Source organism: Phyllostomus hastatus, unplaced genomic scaffold, assembly GCF_019186645.2.
Source record: "Phyllostomus hastatus isolate PE091 unplaced genomic scaffold, TTU_PhHast_1.1 phas_contig_113, whole genome shotgun sequence".
Lineage (NCBI taxonomy): Eukaryota > Metazoa > Chordata > Mammalia > Chiroptera > Phyllostomidae > Phyllostomus > Phyllostomus hastatus.
Window position 1 is genome coordinate 14284704 of NW_025333530.1, and position 21041 is coordinate 14305744.

General features: G+C 43.7%; 1 protein-coding gene across 4 annotated transcripts in view; it reads left to right on the forward strand.

Annotated features, from left to right (window-relative positions):
* Nucleotides 1-14088, forward strand: part of TMPRSS4 (transmembrane serine protease 4) — a 34613-nt gene extending 20525 nt beyond the window's left edge. For all 4 annotated transcript variants that reach the window (XM_045838957.1, XM_045838964.1, XM_045838950.1 and 1 more), the window contains 10 exons: nt 1899-2054; nt 3053-3182; nt 5695-5799; nt 6751-6791; nt 8992-9151; nt 10418-10584; nt 11334-11432; nt 11620-11762; nt 12962-13111; nt 13527-14088. In XM_045838957.1, the coding sequence (XP_045694913.1) occupies nt 1899-2054; nt 3053-3182; nt 5695-5799; nt 6751-6791; nt 8992-9151; nt 10418-10584; nt 11334-11432; nt 11620-11762; nt 12962-13111; nt 13527-13538 (1163 nt within the window). In that variant the 3' untranslated portion in view covers nt 13539-14088. The remainder of the gene's footprint in view (nt 1-1898; nt 2055-3052; nt 3183-5694; nt 5800-6750; nt 6792-8991; nt 9152-10417; nt 10585-11333; nt 11433-11619; nt 11763-12961; nt 13112-13526) is intronic.
* Nucleotides 14089-21041: the final 6953 nt, after the last annotated feature.

Here is a 21041-nt window from a genome sequence, read left to right on the forward strand (position 1 = left end):
AAGAAGGGATCAAGCTAGGAAGTACCTGGGACAGATATCATGGCACTGTCATTGACTACTGTTTAACCTTGAGTAAGTTCCTCAACCTCTCTTAACCTCAATCTTCTCACCTATAAAATGTCCTGTCTCCTTCAGAGGAACATCAGAGGATCGATGAGATGACATGTGTAAGGTACCTGGATAAAAACCAGGTTATGCAGAAGTGTAGGCCATTGTGAAGTGTGCAGAGATGTAACCGATGCCACATACTTGCTAACTGGCCAGGATGGGCTTTTCAAGAGCCTGCACTTGTAACTGTGGTGGTAGTTCGACCAGCCACAACCACCACCTCACTGAGGACACTCAAAGATCATCTGGTCTAACCCCTCATTCTCCACTTGAGTGCTTAGGCTCAGAAAGCAGGCGCGGCAGCTAGGGACAGCTGAGACAGGCCCCCAGGCCCCGTTTTCACCACCTGTGGTGGTGGAAATGCAGATCCACAACACAAACACCACCTGATCCATGAAGGGCCTACAGGGTATGAGATGCAAAGAACCCCAAATCATTTCTTCTTGACCGTGGCTGGTACAGTTGATCGAAGTGGTAGTGTGTTTATAGAAGCAGTAGCAGACTTGCCATCCTAAGCCTCTTTTGTTCAGGCTAATATTAAAATGAGCTTTCTTTCTGAGTGTATGCCCCACCACAGTGGAGAACAAAGAAGTTCCAAGTTTACCCATAGAAAGCCAGGGCAGATCTAGTGCATAATTTTGAGTTGGACTCTCCCAACTGGGCTCTCCCAGTATGGTTTCCATGTCCTGGGCCCCTCTGCATTTGAGAACCAGAATGGATAGCCTGATCTCCCAGCCTGGGCAAGGCTCCCTCAACTGTTGGCTTCTAGGGTCTCAACTGGTAGCACAATGTCCTGGCTTTGTCCCAGGAGGCTAGAGTGATTCTGCTTTACCCAGGCTCCTGACCATGAACTTAAATCTGGAGGTCTAGGAAATATTTGACCTGCTCCTTCTTCCTTGCTTCACTCAAACCAGTAGAATCAGGGCCAGCAGGTAACATCCTGAGATCTCACAGGGAAGATGTGGAGAGACAGCAAAGAGCTTTGGAGCTATACAGACCCTAACTGAAATCCTGGTTCTACCATGTAAGTGCTGTGTGGCATTAGAAAATAAACCCTAACTCTCTAACCTCAGTTTCCTGATTTCTAATGCAGGTTAATAACAGCACTGCCTTCTAAAGTTGTGGTCAGGATTATGTGAGGATCATAGAAAGCTCTTAGCAGTGATAAGTGGGGGCGGGGGTGGGGGTACTGTTCATCAGGCTTATGGCTTCAGGCCAGGGAGAGTTCAGGGAGGCAGGAAGAGCACTTCTTACCAGGAAAGAATCCTAGAACTGCACTGGATAGTTATGATCCACTTTCACAACCACCAGCTCACCAAATGTTCTTAGTAACCCTGTGAGGTGGTGTTATCATCTCACTGTACAGATGAGGAAACTGAGCCCCAGAAAGAGTAAGGGATTGGTCTAAAGTCACACAGTAGGTGGCAAAGTCAGCAGCACTCAGTCTTCAGACTCCACACCCAATGTGTTTCCTCCATTATCAAAGGCATTATGCCAGCACCTGGCAATCAGAGGCTGGGGCAGGGGGCTGTTACCAAAGGGCTCCCACACACATCTGTCTTAATTCCTCAGCTACCTTTAGGAATGAGACAGATTTAATTATCTCAAGTTTATGGATAAAAAAATTGAGGATCAGGACCAAGTATACCAGCCACTACATGGCAGAACTGGGCCCAGAACCAGTATCTACCTGTCTCCAAGCACAGTGTATCTTCAGGAAACACACAGCCTTTTCTGCCCCTGGACATGATCCTCAGTCTTCTATGCTCCTCCCTGTCCTTGCCTTCCAGTCAAGGTGATCCTGGATAAGTACTACTTCCTCTGTGGGCAGCCCCTCCACTTCATCCCCAGGAAACAGGTGTGTGATGGCCATCAGGACTGTGCCTCAGGAGAAGACGAGCAGTACTGCGTCAAGAACTTTCCTGACAATGGGCCTCCAGTGGCAGGTAAGTCCAGGGGCTGAGGAACCAGGTAAGTGGGCTCAGAGGGAAGTCAGCTCAGGTTTCATTGTTCTACTGCATAACACCTTCCACCTGACTGTCAGTTTCCATCCCTAATGTAAGGTTCTTGACAATAAAATCATTATCTGGTCTACTAGATCCCAGTACTTAGTGTATAGCAAACTGTCAGTAAATATCTGGTGAACAAATGTGGACCAAAGGAAATTGGAAACTATAACTGAGTCTGCCCCATTTCTGCTGTACCTGGGTAAAACTGAGGCAGAAATGTGGATTAGATGAACTTGAGAAGTTCCCTCCTATCTGTTATGTCAAGAAGACCAGAAAATACAGGAAGACCACTAATTCTTTCTATTCATTAGGTAAGTATTTATTGTAACATGCTATGTAACAAGACTGAGCTAGGTCCTTCAAAGAAATATGAGATGTTTAAACATAAAAACCCATGATCTTTCTTGGATTGGGCTAGCCCCACTTGATCCATCTAGCACCTGGGCTCTGAAAAAAAAAAAAGGACAGCCTAGGCTATGGGTGATGGGAGATTCTGAGGAGAAGCACTGAGTGACTTCTTGCATATTTGCTTTTTTAAAAAAATCAGATGCCTACAGGTACTTCTCACTCAACCTCTCCCATCTACCCTGACATAGAAAAGGGGAAGGATCCTCATTGAGAAGTTTCCCTGGGCCTTGAAAGCTGTGTGTACCGTGTGTAGGGGCCATGAGAACAAAAGGAGGAACTATTAATAATTATGCCAGAGCAACAGGTCAAAATGAAGGTTGACCCCAAGACATTTGATCACCCTAGCTTCTGTCAATACAAGGCTCAAGCAAAGCCAAATGAAGGAGCTTCCCTTGAGGTTGAAAAGGTCAGTGTTCTGTGATGCTCTCCAGTTCTGAGTATGGGGAGCTTGACTGGTCTCATGAGGAATTCTGAGGGAAATGGGCCAGACGGGCCCCTGAAGCTGACCCAGCTTCCTCCCCTTCCAGTCCGCCTCTCCAGAGACAGATCCACCCTTCAGGTGCTGGACCCAGCCACAAGGAACTGGGCTTCTGTCTGTTTCAACAACTTCACAGAAGCTCTGGCCCAGAGAGCCTGTGGGCAGATGGGCTTTGACAGGTAACCAGCCCAGATGTTACCTCACCCCTAGGACCTCTCTCCTTCACAGTATTCCTTCCTCTTTTGCCCTTCTTTCCCATTTCCTTCTTCCTTGTCTCCTTCTTTCCTAAAAATATAGGTGTGGGAGCCAGTCAAAATTGCTTTAATCCCAGCACTTTTACTTACAAGCAACATGAAGTTAAATCTCTAAAACCTTGGTTTACTCAAGAGTTACCTGGGAAAGTAAAGTCACCTCCATAGGGTAAATATACAGTGCCAGTGAGAGAATGTGTGCACCACCCCTCCCTTACACACACACATGAGTTCCGCCCCTTTGCAGTCCTCTCCTTCCTTTCCTCCCTGTTCCCTCTTATCTTTACACGATGCATTCCTGCCCCAGAAGACAAAAGTCTTATTGATGAAAATTTGGTTTAAACAAACCTGATTTCCTTGGGGTTCCATCTGTAATCCCAGCTCTCAGCAAATTCAAAAGCAGTTCCAGATCTTCAATGATAAAGAAGAATATAATTACAATAAGGGTAATTAGCATTATATATTTATATTCATTGATCTTGCCAAAAATAAAAAAAGTCATTATCTATTTTAGAAATAAGTTTGGAGAAAATAAATAATTTCTTTGGGTAGTAGCTGGGAGGGAAAGGGCTGGAATTTGTGCCCAAGACCTGTAATTCGTGGGCATCAGGAGTTCTAGAAGCATTTGTTACTACATTGGGTCATTTTCTCTTCCTGCAAGATTTCATGTATAAAAAGAGGAGGAGGAACAGTTGAGCCTAACTGGAAAGGATGGGAAAAATTCCATGTATTCAGATGCACAGTGGGACAATCTCTCTTTGGCAGGCCCCAAGCTTCATGAATCTAAGAAACTGCACTCAGAGACTAGGCAGAAATGATAAATGCTAGGCAGACACCATCAATCAATCTCAGAACTCTGCCATCCATCCCTAAAGCAGCCTCAAGGTTCTCTTCAGTAAATGCTCCAGGCAGTCATTACTGATCCATCAGACCTGTTTGCCCTCTGCTCTCTGGTGAACAGGCTTCTACTGCTCTCTACCCTTCATGGGGTGAAACACCCAACACCCTCTGGAGAGGATACCCCACCACCTTCATTTTCGAGGACAGCTGGGAAGGCTTGCCCTGCCCCTGCTATTCTCCCCTTCTCCTGCAGCCACCCTTCCTCCATGCTACAGTCCAGCCAACTGCAGAATCAGCTGTACCCAGCAAGCAGGCTGTGGCTTGATTATGAAAATAGGGTGTCCCTCAGAGTTGTTAAGGTAATAGGCTCCTGTAATCTCTGTTATCTTGGAGCTCCAAACCACCTGGCTATGGAGCACCTACAAAATCAAATCTGGTCAGAAGTAGTCATCAGGATATAATCAGTGAACATTAGTTAACTTGTCTGGGACTGTCCATTTCTATCACTGTACCCCCTGGGTCTCAGATTTCTCTACTTTTCTTCTTCCAACTGCATTGGGGGTCCTCCTTGTCCCAGCACCACAAAATTCTAGTCGGTTAGAAGTGGGAGGGACTCTGGCGATCATCTGGTCCACCCATAATTTTACAGAGGGGGAAAGTGAGGCTTAAAGAGACCCAGAGAAGGGGTTTAACCTGTCAGGCTAGTGTCAGAGCCAAGACAAGCACCCCGGTCTTGAGGGCTCTTAACACAAAACTGAGTACTGCTAGGCTCTAGTCCTCCCAAATGTAGTGCCATCAAGTAGTGCCAGATTCCTAGCTGCAAATGTGAGAATTATCATTCAGCCAGTGCCATGGGTTGGCCTGAGCCCTGCATTCAGAGCTCGTACTAGTGGACTGGATAGGGAAGGATGCAACAGATGGAAAAGAGTACAGGAACAACTGGAAAGATGGGATTAATCAGGAAAGTCTTCCTGGAGGAGGAACACTTAAACCCAAGGTTTGAAAGGAGATAAACATGGATTAGCAGAAAGAAAAAATGAGAGGTCCAAGTGAGAGAAATGTTTGTTTGGACTCATGTGAAGACTGATCTTGTCCTGTTCTACTTCCAAGTGGACTGTAAATGTACCTGTACTACAAAATTCAGACTTCATGCCTCAGAGAACCAAATATCCACATTCCAGTTCCCTCCAAGGTAGGGGGAGCTAACCTGGGTTCTTCCTGGGTACATAGGCCTCCTTGTTCCCCTTGCTGTGAAACAGAGGAAACTGCTGCAACACTTGAAATAGGGACAGAGCTGGGAGTTAGGAAAGTGTGTCCCTAATGTTTCTTCAAAGTTTTGTGTTCTGGATTAAGCCTGCCCACCCAAGAACACAAGGCTACGACAGCATTGTGCCTAAAGTTGAATCCTGGGGTGCCAAGGGAATATCTAATCATATAGCAAAGCAGGCACCACCCTCACTGTCCAAGACCACCTCCACCTCCCTGCCATGCCCCACCAGACATCCTCTGCCACCCTCTCTCCTGAATGTGGGCTAGTCCCACTATCTTGTTCTAAACTTTTGCCCTAACTCACATCTCTCTCTCTCTCTCCTGACATGAGTGGCAAACCCACCTTCAGAGCTGTAAAGATTGGTCCAGTCCAAGATCTACATGTTGTTGAAATCACAGCAAACAGCCAGGACCTTCAGGTGCAAAATTCAAGTGGGTAAGTGAGAGGACATCCTCTGGTGAACAGAAGGCTCACACATGGAGATGCCCTTAGAGCTGCAGCCAGCCCACCCTGAACAGACACAGCAGGGGCATGTAAACCAGATGACAGGCAGAACTCCTGGCCAGGCAAATTGTTAGATACCAAGAGTGGAGAATCACATTTGTGAGAGATTTCCAGCATTGACTCTTTTTTGAATACAATGAACAGCTCTCCAGCACAAAAGCCACCTTGGTGGCCTTTCCACCAGTTGAAGAGCAAAACCATTTATTTTTCTGCTGCCTTATGTTCTCTATTAAGACCAACAGGGAATAATCCAAAGGCTACTTAGTCCTTCCCTGCCACTCACCCATGCCACTATAAGACCTCTCCACACTCCCAACTCTCCAGAGCAGAGACTGCAGGCCTTTGTCAATGGTCTCTTCCTATGCTTCACTACAGTGAATTAGAGCACAGCATCTAAATGAAAACTGTCCCCTGCAGCAAACAAGCTCAGAGAAGATTCTGGCTTCTTAACATTCAGGGATGTTACTGAGTGCTGCTTTTTTATCAAAGAGTAAATCTTGAAAAGGACAGGGATAGGAACAGAATGATCATTTGCCTAAAATTCATTGAAATCCCATTCTTCTCTGTGGCAAGCCAGCAGAGCAGCAGACACTGCTCCAGGCTCTGCTCTCTTCCATCTCAGGCTGCCGAGAGCCCAACTTGGGTTCTGACTCAGGCAGGACCTAGCACAGTGTAGATGCTCCTCACTGGAAGGTGTTGAATCCAAGCAAATTAAATCAAATTAAACTGAGTGGCAATGTAGTTTCTATACAGACCCCCTATGCAGATTCCATACTTCCCAGATTGGGAGGGGATTTGACTCAGTACTGCCAAAAGACCTGAGTTCCTGCCTCCCAGCCAAGAGAGGAGCAGAAAACTCAGGGCCCTGTGTCGCCCTTCTAGATCCTGTCTCTCAGGCTCCCTGGTTTCCCTGCAGTGCCTTGGTGAGTACGTCCCATCTCGGAGGGTTTGGGTCCGGGGCCAGCAGTGAGCATGACAAAAGACCTTCACTCTCATTCCTAAATCTCTCAGACTTCAAGTTTCATTCTGTTTTTGTCCCAACATTACTTCTTTGGGCCTTGGACTTGTAGGTCAATGCTCCTTCAAGTGATTGACATTAAGAAACTTCCTCCTACCAACAACACATAGCCCCACAATCTGAGTGGAGAGAGAGTAAGAAAACTGGACAGGGTAGGACGAGGCCCCTACACTTCTCATTCCTGCTCAGGGCCCATATAACTTCCTTTGTCACAATCAGCTCAGTTATCTAAGATTAGATTATCCACATTCCATTTAGCAAAGAGTCACTGAGCTTGTGTCTAACACTCTCAGGTGCTGGTTGGAAGCAGAAAAGTAAAAGAAGTGGCCACTATCCTCAGGAGTTAATAATTAAGCAAAGAAAGAGGCACAAGGCCACATGTGGAAAGTACCAAATTGAGTAGAAGTCACAACTGACATGCTAAAGAGAGAGCTGCACAATGGTTCAGGAGACCTGAGCACCAGTCCTATAGGCTTCCAGGGTGACCTTGAGTAATTCACTTGACCTCTCTGAGATTAATTTTTCCAAGAAACCATTTAGTCCAACTGCCCAAGAGGATCCCAGGAGCCCCCCACTTCCAGCCCTAACAGAAGAGATCAGAAAAGAAAACAGGCATTGTGGCCCAGCTCATTTTACCAGTCTCTTTGGAGAAGAATGAGCAGAGCCCAGAAGGATGGCTGGAAACTAGACAGAAAGTAAGGCCATCATTACTGCCTTTGAAGTTCAGCAGTATATGTACTTCCTTTTTGGACATTAAGACTTAGTCATTATCATGTGACCACCCCCCACAATAGCTACTGTGTGGGGGCTAACACATGGTAACAAATTAGTGAATTAACAGTCATATTATCTGATGTGCTGAGCTGAATAGCACTGAAGTTACAAAAAAGCTTAAGTCACAGATACTCCCTTGAGGAGCCTTAGGTCTCACTGAGAAGACAAGACAGAAGCATGACAATAATGAAAGGCTGGCCAACACCCAGAGCAGTCTATGGAAAGTCAAAGAGAGGGAACTCCCCAGGGACTGAGTGGCCAGGAGGTAGTGCTCAAGCTAAGTATCGAAGAGTGAACAATAGGCTTCAGGAGGGGAGGGACCATGTCTGTCTTTCTGTCTTGTCCATCACTCCCTTCTTAATATCCCTGAGAAATAGTAGGCTATCAGTACAAATTTGCTGAATGAATCAATGACTTAGATAAACAGAGAGGAGATAGTATCTCATAGATAGGGGCTTCCTTGAACAAAAACAGAATTACTATGTAGGAAGCTACAAGCATATTGATTTGGCTAAATGGAAACTTTACATAAGGAGAGCAGGAGGCTGCCAGGAAGTTAAACTCTACCCTACAAACAAAGAGAGATGCCGAAGCGCTCTGATTGAGTGAGTGAGGTAACATGTAGAAAGCATTGTTTGGAATTCAGTGGTGTTGGTAAAGTCCCTGGCTAGCATAGGCTCAGAAAAGTTGGTAGCCTTTCCCCTTTAAAAGCTATGGGGCAGTGACTGCCAGAAGATTGAAGAGGCTGAAAACAGGGCAGGGAGATGGAATTGGAAGTGTTTTTTTTTTTAAGATTTCCAGGGTCAAATATGAAAGCCAGGACAGTGAGATATGAAAGAAAATAGGATGTCAAATTGGGAGATTCACTCAGAAAGGGGAAAGAGACTTGGAGAAAGGTGATTTTAGGATGGAAAGAACCAGTTTTTGAAACTTTCTTCCTACTTCTGGCTCCCAAAGCAGCCTGTGGGTATCTGTTTACTGTTACTCAGTGGGAGTGGCCTGGGGACACTCTACCTGGGTGGGACTTTCATAATTCTGCATCAGTTTAGTTTGAAGGTCATAAATTCTCAGCACAATGGACGCACCCATGTTCACAATATAAACTCCTAAGCACATCCAAACCTGAAAAGAAAAGAGGGAGATTGGAGGAAATCCTGTGGTCTAGGACACTCAATATCTCCCATGAATCATTCAAATTTGGCTTGATCCCCTTCACCACCAGCTCCTGTTCCTAACAGCCTGCTCAGGATAGACTTTGGGCTCTAAGGAGAGGCAGCCCCATCTCTCGAGAGCCTGACTCCTGCTTTCTCCCTCCTTCCTGCTGAGTCCAGCCTGTGGGAAGAGCCTGAAGGCCCCTCGGGTGGTCGGTGGGGAGAAGGCCTCGGTGGATTCTTGGCCTTGGCAGGTTAGTATCCAGTACAACAGACAACACATTTGTGGAGGGAGCATCCTGGACTCACACTGGATTCTCACAGCAGCCCACTGCTTCAGGTAAGGACCACTCTGCAAGGAGGCCTTATAGGAGCCAAAGCCATGGAGGAGCCCTGACTGATATGACTCAGTGGGTTGGGCATCATTTCACAAAGCAAAATATTACTAGTTCAATTCATGGTCAAGGCACATGCCTAAGTTGCTAGTTAGGTTCCCAGTTGGGGTACATGCAAGAGACAGCTGACTGATGTTTCTCTCCCTCTCTCTCCCTCCCTTCCCTTCTCTCTAAAAATAAATAAATTAAATCTTGAAAATAAAAATAAAGAAGCCATGGAGGAGCCTGAGTGCCTGGCTCTCTGTCTCCCGACTTGTGTTCTGTGGCCCTCACTGCCCTTTACTCTGCCCTTAAAAGCTATGTCCTAGATTGTGGCCACCCCAATAAGATGCTAGACATAATATCCCCCTCACTGGGGCTCTGAGCAGAGGATGGTGATCACCAAGTTTGACCTCTTCCAAGTTAGAAACCATTAGAAACCCAGTGTCCTCAGTCCATCTCATATCATTCACTCCACAAAAGCTTTTCCCATCTACCTGAGAACTCTCTCCCTCTTTGCTAGTCTTCCAGGAAGTGTTTCTAGGATCTAGAGTCACTACCACTCCCTCACTATGTCCAGAAACTTAAGGGAAAAAAGTATAGATTTCCTTCCAGCCCAGCAGAGATGCCTACCCCTACCCCTGGAAGGACCAGTTCCAGGACTTCTTTACTTTTATTCATTCATTCCTGTAATATCTGGTGAGTCCCTACTAGGGACCAAGCATTATAGTATTAGGGACCATTGCCGCCTTAGAGAAACTCACGGTCTAGGCCGGTGGTTCTTAAATGTTTTTGAGAATCTGACAAAAGCTATAAACCTTTCCTGGAAAACCATCTAGTGTCAGAAGGAAGGAAGACAAGTACATAAGATAAGTGGCCACAGTACCACTGCAAGTACTACATGAGTGCCAACAATAATGCACAGCATTGCAGATGACAATGCCAAGACCCCAGAGCTCAGGCAGTGGGAATGGCCCATTCCCCAGACCTCCAGTTAGAAGTTTTCTTGAGTAGGTTCCACTGGAGAAAAAAAGATCAAGTCCCCTTTTAGAATTTGATCTATAGTGGGTGATTCCTCTAACTGTCCCTTCTCCACCACCTTGCCTTCACCATCATTACCTCCTAAGGCAGGAACCTCTAGCACTACAATCCCCAGGGCCCTGGGGACCTAGCCTTCAGCAAGGCCTACTCATGCTTGGCTCAAGCCCTAACCCCACTGTCTCTGCCCCCAGGAAGCATCTTGATGTGTCCAACTGGAAGGTGAGAGTTGGCTCAGACAAAATGGGCAACTTCCCATCCCTGCCTGTGGCCAAGATCTTTGTCACTGAGCTCAATATCACATACCCCAAAGAGAAAGACATTGCTCTTGTGAAGCTGCAGTACCCACTCACATTCTCAGGTAAGAGGTGGCACTTGGGAACAGAGCCCCTTAGGTTAGGTTATGTCCCCACTCTGCCACTAGCTCATTAAGTGGCCTTGAGCTCATCACTTCTCCTCTCAAGACCTCAGTTGCCCATTTGTTTCCAGCAAATATACCAGACTTACACCAGTAATGCCATGAGGCCTCCTCCAGCTGTTAGTTGACATCCCACCCCATTCCCTACCAGAGCTTCTATGGTCTGCTGTTCTCTCCATGTAGAGCATCTTAAGTGAGGATCATAAATTCATCCAGTCTTGGAGCTGTGAATTCATCTAATCTATCCTCCGCCAACCAATGCCAAGAACCTGTACAGTATCCTGCCAAGTGTTCATTCTACCCATTCACTCTCCTTCAGAGTTAGGGAACTCACTACTGTTAAGGCAGCCCATAAAATCTTAGAACATCTCTGTTAGATGGCTCATCCTTATACTATATTTAGATCGGCATTTCCAAATGTTGCTTCTTGGGGAAAAGAAGGTTCTATTCTCAAATAAATTTCGGAAACATTTTTATACTTCAGCTCTCTTTCTTGGAGCACTTTAGTATATTAAAGAATTTTTAATTTTTTAAATAATTAATTTTATTGTGTTTAACCCACATTTTCTAAACATATTTGACCACAGAACCCTTTTTCTCCTATCACTTCTATTAACATCCTGTGGAAACTGTGTTACAAAATGCTTAACCACCAGGCTTGCTGAACATTGGGTCTCCTCTGCTCCTGGCAGGCACAGTCAGACCCATCTGCCTGCCCTTCTCTGATGAGGAGCTCACTCCAGCCACCCCACTTTGGGTCATCGGATGGGGCTTTACAGAGCCGGGTGGAGGTAAGTCCTAGGCTCAGGATCACAGGGCAGAGAAAGCAGCAATCAGAGGTAATGGGAAGGAGGATCATCCATCAGGAAAATCCCATCCTGGAGATCCAAACACCAAGGTGCCTGATAACCCACAGTATTATCCTGGACTTGGGGAGAGGGCAAGGGTGAGAATGTGAGTATGTTTTCAACCTCCCAGGGAAGATGTCTGACATACTGCTGCAGGCATCAGTCCAGGTCATTGACAGGACTCAGTGCAATGCAGAGGATGCATACCAGGGGGAAGTTACCAAGGAGATGCTGTGTGCTGGTGTCCTGGAGGGTGGTGTGGACACCTGCCAGGTGAGTCCTCTAAGGGTCATGAGGGAATCCTATGGATAAGGATGTAGATCCTAGAGAGACAAAAAATCCAAAAGCTGAATGCCTCACACAAAGTCCTGTTGAGTACCATATGTTTGGTTCTCAATGTCTAATGAAGGGAGGAAAGGAGAGAAACATGGAAAGAAGAATTTTATCAGCTAAACATAGGGAGATAGATGGATGGACACATGCAGAAAGATTTTAAGTGTATATATGTACTTCACATACTAAGGTGAGGTTACCTTCCCCACCTACCCTCCCTTCCATCATCTAGAGGAATAAGTCTCTTGAAGACAAGAATTCCAGGTCATTTTCTCTATAACTGTCTTTAAGCTACTAAACCACACTAGAGAAAACTTATCTCATGCTGGATGAGTCCTGGTGCTAGGTCCTCTTGCCCCACCCCAGACGATCTTCTGAGATATCCTCTTTAAACCCTTGAACCTACTCCCACCTGCATTCTCAGTCATTCAGTTCTTTCACTCAGGAGGCATCTCTTAGTTGTGTCTTGAATGCCAGGTAAGTGCTGGGCTTGAAGACAGTGCCTTCCCTCAGGGAGCTCATAGTCGGGGATAGGGGCACATAAACAGCAGTTTGGCCACCATGTTATTGAGTTTTGAGGGAAGAGGCCTCAAGGGTTATAGGTGCTGGAAAGACAGACACCCAAATAAGTGAGCTTTTCATATCTGATATTTTTTGTGTGTCTTGTATGATTATTTATCCCCTCTCTCCCTTTCTTTCTTTCTCTCTCTCCCCCTCCATTGAATTCTAAGCTTCCTGAAGGCAGAGATCTTTGTTCTTTTCATTGATTGAACCCAATTATCTAGAACACTGCCTGGCATGAAATAGGCACTCCATAGGTGGTTAAATAAATTTGGGAAATTTGGGATAACCAGGCTTCCCTGTTACAAGGCCCCTTAGAGCCTTCAGTCTGCTGGTATGAGTTGTGGATCTCCAAGAGAGGGGCTATGGGTACACCCACAACTTACTTGACCTCCAACAGAACTCTTCTACCCCAAAAGAGAAGGACGTTCTAGGCTTCAGGAACAGTCTGAGCAGGTCAAGCGAGGCAGGCCAGCAGACAGAGATGGGCCAGTGCAGGGAGGGGAGAAAGGAGAAGCCCACCCCTCTACCTTATGCCACCTGCTCTACCCAGCAGCCCCTCCTCTGCCCTCTCACAGGGTGACAGCGGTGGGCCCCTGATGTATCACTCTGACCTGTGGCAAGTTGTGGGCATCGTGAGCTGGGGCCATGGCTGCGGGGGCCCAAGCACCCCAGGAGTATACACCAAAGTCACAGCCTATCTCAACTGGGTCTACAGTGTCCGGAAGGTAAGCATGTTTGTCCTATCTATTGTGCCCTCCCTTCCCTCCTCTACTCTTAGGACACCCAGTCATCCTTGGGTTTAATTTAAATGGCTCTGAGACCTTTTATATCCCAAAGAATTTTCCCTACCAGTAAGTAACAGCCTGGCCTTCCACCACTAAGAACTGAAATTCCTTAGATCAGAAATTCCCATTAAATGCATACCCAACCTTATCATTGTCAATTTTCTGGCAGAATGATACTATCTGATACTTTCCAGAGAACAGATTCTGATGAGAAGGGGAGTAGAAAGGCTTATGAGACTTCCCTACAGGGTAGAGAGAGGAGCAAAGAGATTCAGGAAAGGAAAATCAATTGTGCACACATTGTTGTTTTGTCCATTTTCAAAGCATGACTCTCTTCATTGATCTCTTATTCTAGTCTGAATCATGATGCTGCTGCTCCTCCACAGTGCTCGAAACTGCTTCCTCCCTGTCCTGCCCACCTGGGGATCCCCCAGAAGCCAGACACAGAGCAAGAGCCTCTTTGGGCACACCTCTCCACCCACAGCCTCAGCATTTCTAGGTGCAACAAAGGGCCTCCATTCCTATAAGAGACCCCATAGCCCACACACACTCAAGACGAAGTTAGGAGCTCCAGTACAGCCAACCCCCAGTGCTCCCAATATCCCAAGGAGGGAGACACAGCTCACTGAACAGGCCAGTCTCTGAGCCAGTCTCAGAAGGCATTGCTGAGCTCAGAAGGAACATCCCCACTCCACTAAATAGAAGTAGACTTTCTGGTGAGAGCCCAGATCACCAAAAGCTGGAATGCAGGGAGGAAAGGGTCTGAGCCAGCTTTCTCTTTCTCCACCCATCCCCACATCTACCTGGGCAAGAAACCAGTTGTGATGTAAAATGCACTGTCCTGCTGTTGGCACAGCTACCCGTATTTACTGTTTTTGTTATTGTTACCTATATGGCTGCTTTTATTAAACAGGTATGTCAAGTCTTTGCCATAGTTTGACTGGGTTGCTAAATAAGAACTGAGCTAGGACTATTGAACCACAATCTTTCTTCTTTGGCCTGGGTAGGGACAGGCCTTGGGGAAACAATTAATTCTCAGAGTAGAGGATTGGAGAAAAGGAGACAGAGAGACCAGGGCTGCTGAATGGGAGCAATAGCGAGCTGCAGACTGGGGAAGCCACAGTGAACAAGTCTCTTTCCCACTCAGGCCATCTCCCATTGCCCTCCTCCCTTCCTACTGCCTGTGGTGTCAGCCATGGGCCAGAGATAACCTATGGTTTGGGAGGGAGATGATTTAGGCATTCAAGGGTGACATTAAATTATGGCTCCCCAAGTGGCTGGAAAAATATCATGCACCTCTAAGGCCTAACTTCTATGTATCTAGTGAGCCCTGGGTGTGGTTTTTATCATTAATTTTTTTAAAAAGGTTATTTGTCACCAGCTAGGTATGAAGTGGTCCCCAAAATTGGTTCTGGGAATATGAGCTTCTGCACTCAGAAAAGTAAGCCCCAGTGGACTTCTCTGGCCACTGTATGGAGGCTCCAGTTTGGGGAGGGGTTGCTTTTGTTTTTGTTTTTTAGAGAGAGGGGAAAGGAGGGGGAGAGAGAAAGGGACAAAAACATCAATGTGTATCAATGTGTGAGAGAAATTTTGATTTGTTGCCCCTCATACGCTCTCAACCAGGGACCTGGCCTACAGCCCAAGCATGTGCCCTGACTGGGAATCAAATCGGCAATAGGATTTGCAAGAGGATGCCCAACCCACTGATCCACACCAGTCAGGGCAATGCCCCAGTATTCTGAGGACCTTCTTGCTATAATTGACTCAGATCTTAGATAAAATATACTTGTTAATGCCTTACTAGGTTCATTTAAGACATAATAGAAATCCTCAAAAACAAATAAATAAATAAATAAATCCATTAGAATCATGAGCTGAAACTAAGGTGGAGATCTGGGAGCAACAGCTAATTAAAGTTTTGGGTTACCCTAGGGTAACCCAATATGAAGGCTGAGAACAGAACTAAACCCAGATCCACTGTAGGGAGGGAAGCTGAACCTAGGACTCCCAAGTGAAATAGAGACAACTGGAGGAAACAAATGTGGTCACAGGTGTCAAATGTAATGAGGAAGGAAAATATTTCAAATTTAGAGACTTGGGATTCCCAAAGACTCTCCAAATATGAGTTCATAATCAAAGATCTGCCAAGTTTTTCTAAAAAGAAAAAACCACCATGAATAGGAATCACCAAAACAGCAAATTTAGAATCCCCAGGACTTCAGATGTTAGAATTATCAAATAATCATAATAATTATTAAAACTGCAGAATACCAGACACTATTTCAAGTGTTTCATTGTATACTGATTCATTTAATACCCACACAAACCTGTGAGCTAAGTATTGTTCTTATCCCCACTTTAAGGATAAGAAAACTAAGACACAAGGGGTTTTAAATACCTTTCCTAAAGTTACATACTGTGAAACTGAACATCAGCATTCTGACTCCAGAATTCATGTTATAAACAGCTGACTATAGGGCCTCCAATATAATGATAATTTGTGAAATTTTTAAATAAATCCAAAGCTGATTTGTCCATATTTTAAAATTATTTTTAATTGTAAGAAAATACACATACAAGGGGGGACCCAAAAAACAGAATTTATTTATAAAAAAGTGTGTATCTATTATTACATGTTTAAACTTCAGTCACCTTCAAAGTACTCTCCATTTGATGCAATACAACTATCAAGATTTTTTTTGCCCCTGCTCAAAACAGTTTTTGAACTCATCAATTTTGATGCCTTTTAGTGCTTCTACCTTTTTTTCTTTCATCTCTTTCACATTGGTAAAATGTTTCCCCTTGATGAATTTTTTCATCTGAGAAAACAAAAAATAGTCGCTCAGGTGAAATTGGGTGAATAGGGAGGATGGGACATGGAGGTCATACCATTTTTGGTCAAAAACTGCTGAACATTCAGCACAGTGTGGACAAAGAGTTTGAAAGAGTCTTCAAAAAAGACTGAGTTCACTGAAGCCAAACATAGTCTGTCACAATAGCAGCTGTACACTGATACAAATGGGTTCCTAAAACACCCACCTGAGTAGGAGAAGTCTGTATTAGAAAGGGCCCACCCTCCAAAAGATAATTCCAGTTTTTTGGAGTCCCCCTTCATGACATAAAACTTGCCATCTTACCTTTTTTAAGCATATGATCCAATGGTATTTTTATTCACATTTTTGTGCAACCGTCACCACTATTCATCTACGGAACTATTTTTACCTTGCAAAACTGACACTGTATAACCATTAAACAATAATCCCCCATATCTCACCTGCCCCCACCTCTGGCAACCACAATTTACATTCTGTCCTTATGAATATGGCTACTCCAGGCACTTCATAAGTGGAATTATACAGAATTTGCCTTTTTGTGTCCGGCTTATTTCATTTAATATAGTATCTCCAACATTTACATCCTCATCAACACTTGTTAGTTTCTATTAAAAGTGGATATTTTAATAATCAACCAAAAATGGCAGGCAGATTTGAAGAACAAAATAAGAGCTTTTAGAAATAAAAACTAATTTTTTTTAATTCTCACCTGAGGATGTTTTTACTGATTTAAGAGAGAGAAGTCTCAATGTGAGACAGAAACATCGATTGGATGCCTTCCTTATGTACTCCAATCAGGGATCAAACCCACAACCTAGGTATGTACCCTGAATGGGAATCAAATTGAAGAAATTACTAAATTTGCAGCAGAAAGAGATGATGAGATTTAAAAAATATGAAAACAAGGCTAGGAACAATGAAAGCTAAAAGGATAAGGTCTAACATATCCAGTTAGAGATCCAGAGACAGAAAATAGAAAAAATGAGAGATAATATCGAAAGAGACAACAGCTGACATTTCAGAACTGATTAAAGATATGAATGTACAAATACAGCATATGTCACCAGAATGTATGTATACCCATATAAACAAGGTGGAAATGTTAAAACTAATCCTCACCTAGGCACATTATAGGAAAACTTCAAAACACCACATGGTGGATAAGGGAGAAGAACTCTCAAGTAGCCAGAGAGAAAACCAAGATCACCTACAGTACCACAAAGTTACCACAATTAGACTAACAGGAGATTTCCCCACAGGAAGAAAGGAACTAGAAGGCAGTGGAATTGTATCTTCAGTGTGCCAAAAGATAATAATGGTCAATCAAGAATTGTGAACCTTACAAAACTATCTTTCCAGAATAAAAGCATTGCCCTGACTGGTGTGACTCAGTGGGTTGGACATCATATTGTAAACTGAAAGGTCACCAGTTCAATTCCCCATTAGGACACATGCCTGGATTGTGGGCCAGGACCCTGGTTGGGGATATATGAGAGGCAACTGATTGGTGTTTCTCTCATACATCCAAGTTTCTCTCCTTCTCTTTCTCCCATCCTTCCCCCTCTCTAAAAATAAATAAAATCAGTTTTAAGAAGTAAAGGTATTTTTAGGAAAGAAAAAACTGAGTGTTTAATACCAACAGGCATTCTCTAAAGGACTATATGAAGTATATACTTTAAGAAAAATAAAAATGATCCTAAAAGGAAGAACTGATATACAAGAAGGAATAGTGAAGCAATTGGTAAAAATGTAGATAAATCTAAACAACTTCATCTATATAAAATAATATCTATTTTGTGGGTTACATTTTAAAAGCCTAACTAAAATACAGAATAACAATAGTATATAAGTGAGGTGGAAGGTTAGTTGTAGTTAAAATATTTTGGAGTGCTTATGTTGCTCAATAAGGAAGTTTAAATGCTGATTAAACTTATGTTATATAAAGTGTAGTTATAGTATTCTAAATGCTCAAAAGAACAGAAGGAATGTCTAACTTCCAAAACAATAATAACAAGAAATACATTAAGGAAAAACTAAAAATCAAACAATCTCAAAAAAAGGAGGAGAAAGAGGAGAAGACAAGAAAGCACAGAAAAATGGAATGAGTAAAATGTACAAAGTAGGATAGTAAAAACAAAAGTATCAATCATCAAAAAATCAATACATCACAATAAATGTTAAACTGCCTACTATATATAATCAAAATGGATACAAATGTAAAACTAAATTGCCTGTTATTCATGAGACAACCCCAAAACACTACATTACAGAACCAATAAAACTAAAAAGGTTGATAAAGATATGAAAGCAACTACTCAGCCAAATTTAAGCTGGTGAAGCTTTATAAACATTATTTTTAAATAGAGATTTAAGACAAAAAGACAAAAATGCCTTTAAGATAAAGAGAGTCAGTACATAATCATAAAAAGTTCAATTCTCCAGGAAGGTAATAAGTTAAAACTTGTAAACCAAAAAAAGGAAAAAGAAAGAAGAAGAAGAAAAGCAATCCTTTTGTCACCACTGGCATTGGCTATAATACCAACTTCCTACTCTCAAATGGTTTTTAAGAGAAAAAAAATAAGCATTCTGCTTTGCCATAGAAATCTACAACCAAGTAGCAAAGTCGGCTCAAGATTGTGAGGAAGAAATTTCGTCTTTGCAGAAAAACTTAGCTAATCAATATGAACTACTTACTAGTTCATGAAGTAAGTCTCAATCCATTTCAAAAATAGCATGAGCACCCACCAGACCCAGTTTGGTGTTCCCATCAATTTCCACACAGCCTTGCCTGCATCCCCTACTCTCCCACCTCTAGGCTGTAGTCATTGGCCTGATTTCCTGCTTTAGGCCAACCCAGCCCTGGCCCCTTTCATTTCCCTGGTTCTAAAATGGTGGCAACTGCCATCACCTCTTCTCCTAACACCACACTGGTCTCCACCTTCCCTATAAACAGGGCTGGGCTTTGGCTTGGGTGGTCTTTGTCACACCATGGTGGGAACCACAGTAACTCACATGCCCAGAGCCAGCAGCTGTACTCACAGAGCTCTTGTTTCCCCGGGGCTGCCTGGAAATTATTGTCTAATGGGACAAATGTTGATTACTGAAAGACAAGAGACAGGAAGAATCCAACAGATAAATTACTTACCCCTCTTTCCAAGACGGAACTATTCAGAGCAGCCCTGGTTCCTCAGAGACAATCCTTGTGATTCGACGATTAGTGAGTTGCTTATGGAGCTGTGGTCAGTGCAGTATCACAAGACTTTATGTTTGCTTTCCTTCTGTCCCTTCCAGGCTGCCCTTCCCCATACTCCTGCTTCCTTGGGATTGAGCCTAATAAAGAGTTCAGATGTTAAACTTACAATAGATAGGAAAGTGTGGCAGAGACTTATACATCAGTTCTGACGTCCTCTTCTTGTCTCCTCACTGAAGAAACCATGGATGATTTCTTACTTTCTTTCTTTGTTTGCAGCTCAGGCTTCAGGAGTAGGAAAGATTAGAACAGCAATCCATTGTATCTTTGCCCCTTTATCTATAAATTGCTTAAATATTTTCTTCTGTCTTCTTCATTTCTTGTCATGTTGCATATGTCCTTGATATATCAGTGTCAAATATTATATAATGTGAACATGAATTATTTTCTAGGTACTGAAATTAAAACAAAATGCTTCTTTAAAAAGAAATGTGAGTTTAACTTAGAAAACTTAAGTTTTCTAAGCAACCTGAGCAAGACTATCAAACAGATTAAGCTGTCTGATCGTACTGCTATTCAGTTATAAGGTAATCACAAACAATAATTTTTAAAGTATAAATATATGTATGATGTTAAAAACACTTCTAAGTAACTTATAGGTAAAAAAAAACAACAGAAATTATGAAGAAAAATTTACTTAACATAAAATGATCTGGTCTGTCTAAAAGGTATCCAGCCATGTAATATGAAAAATAGAGACATTTATTACAGAAGATACAAGATACAAAAAACACTGTACATAAGACAATGATGCCTCAGTCCCCTTCAAAGTAGGTGCCTTGGGACCTCATACAATTCTCCCAATCTCCATCAGCTTCCCCCTTGTATTTTAATGAACTCATCAATGGTCTGAAATCTCTTCCCTTTCAAAGGTGATTTTAGTTATAGGAAAAGACAGAAGTCACAGGGATCAAATCTGTGCTGTAGGGATTGCTGAGTCACCTGGGTGATTTGATGTTTCACCAAAAGACTCTGCATGAGTGTCAGGGAGCTCCATCCAGCAGAGCTCTCCCAGCCACAGCAGATAAAAATAAGTCTACCTAGACATGATCTGCCTGGGGAGAAAATGCTGACCAATCTCTCAGAGGACAAGGGCCTTGAGCCTCTCTCTCAATGGGCTTTTATTGAGTTTAGCTTGCATAGGGATGCATATCAAAGAAAGGAGGTATGGTTTACAAATAATATTTCTGGGATCATGGGGGTCCTTTTGAGTCAGGGTCTGGTAGACAGGGTAACATCAATCACCCATAAAACCTGGGGTGGGGGGAAACTTACTTTGTGCTTGGACCCTTAACATTTAAATTGAGGGCATTCTTAGCCAAGCAGGTTTCACAGGATTTTATGCATTCTTTCTCAGGCCTGATCATCCCCCCCATACCCCTGCTAGGAACTACTGGTTCCAGCACAAGGCTGTACCCCACTTCGGCATTGTTTCAGGCCTAAATCATGTGGGGGAAGCAAGACAGCCAAAAGATTAGGAGAGTTTTTACAGATAGAATGAGGACCCAGACTATGATAAAGCTGAGTGGTGAATGTCTTTTGTCCCTACTCCATAATCCCCTAAATCCTTCCCTGATGGCCCCTACATGACTGTGCCTATCTTAGGTTGTTCCAAATCTTACCCATCATTGACTATCCAGCCATCCTCCAGGGGCCAAGCAGGGTGAAGTAAAGGGGGAAGAGGCTACGCCCCAGCCAAGAGAATAAGTTTTGTCTCCTTAGTGGCTTATGGTCCCAAGGTCCCCTAGCCATGGGGCCTTTTCACCTGTCGGCAAGGTTACAGCTC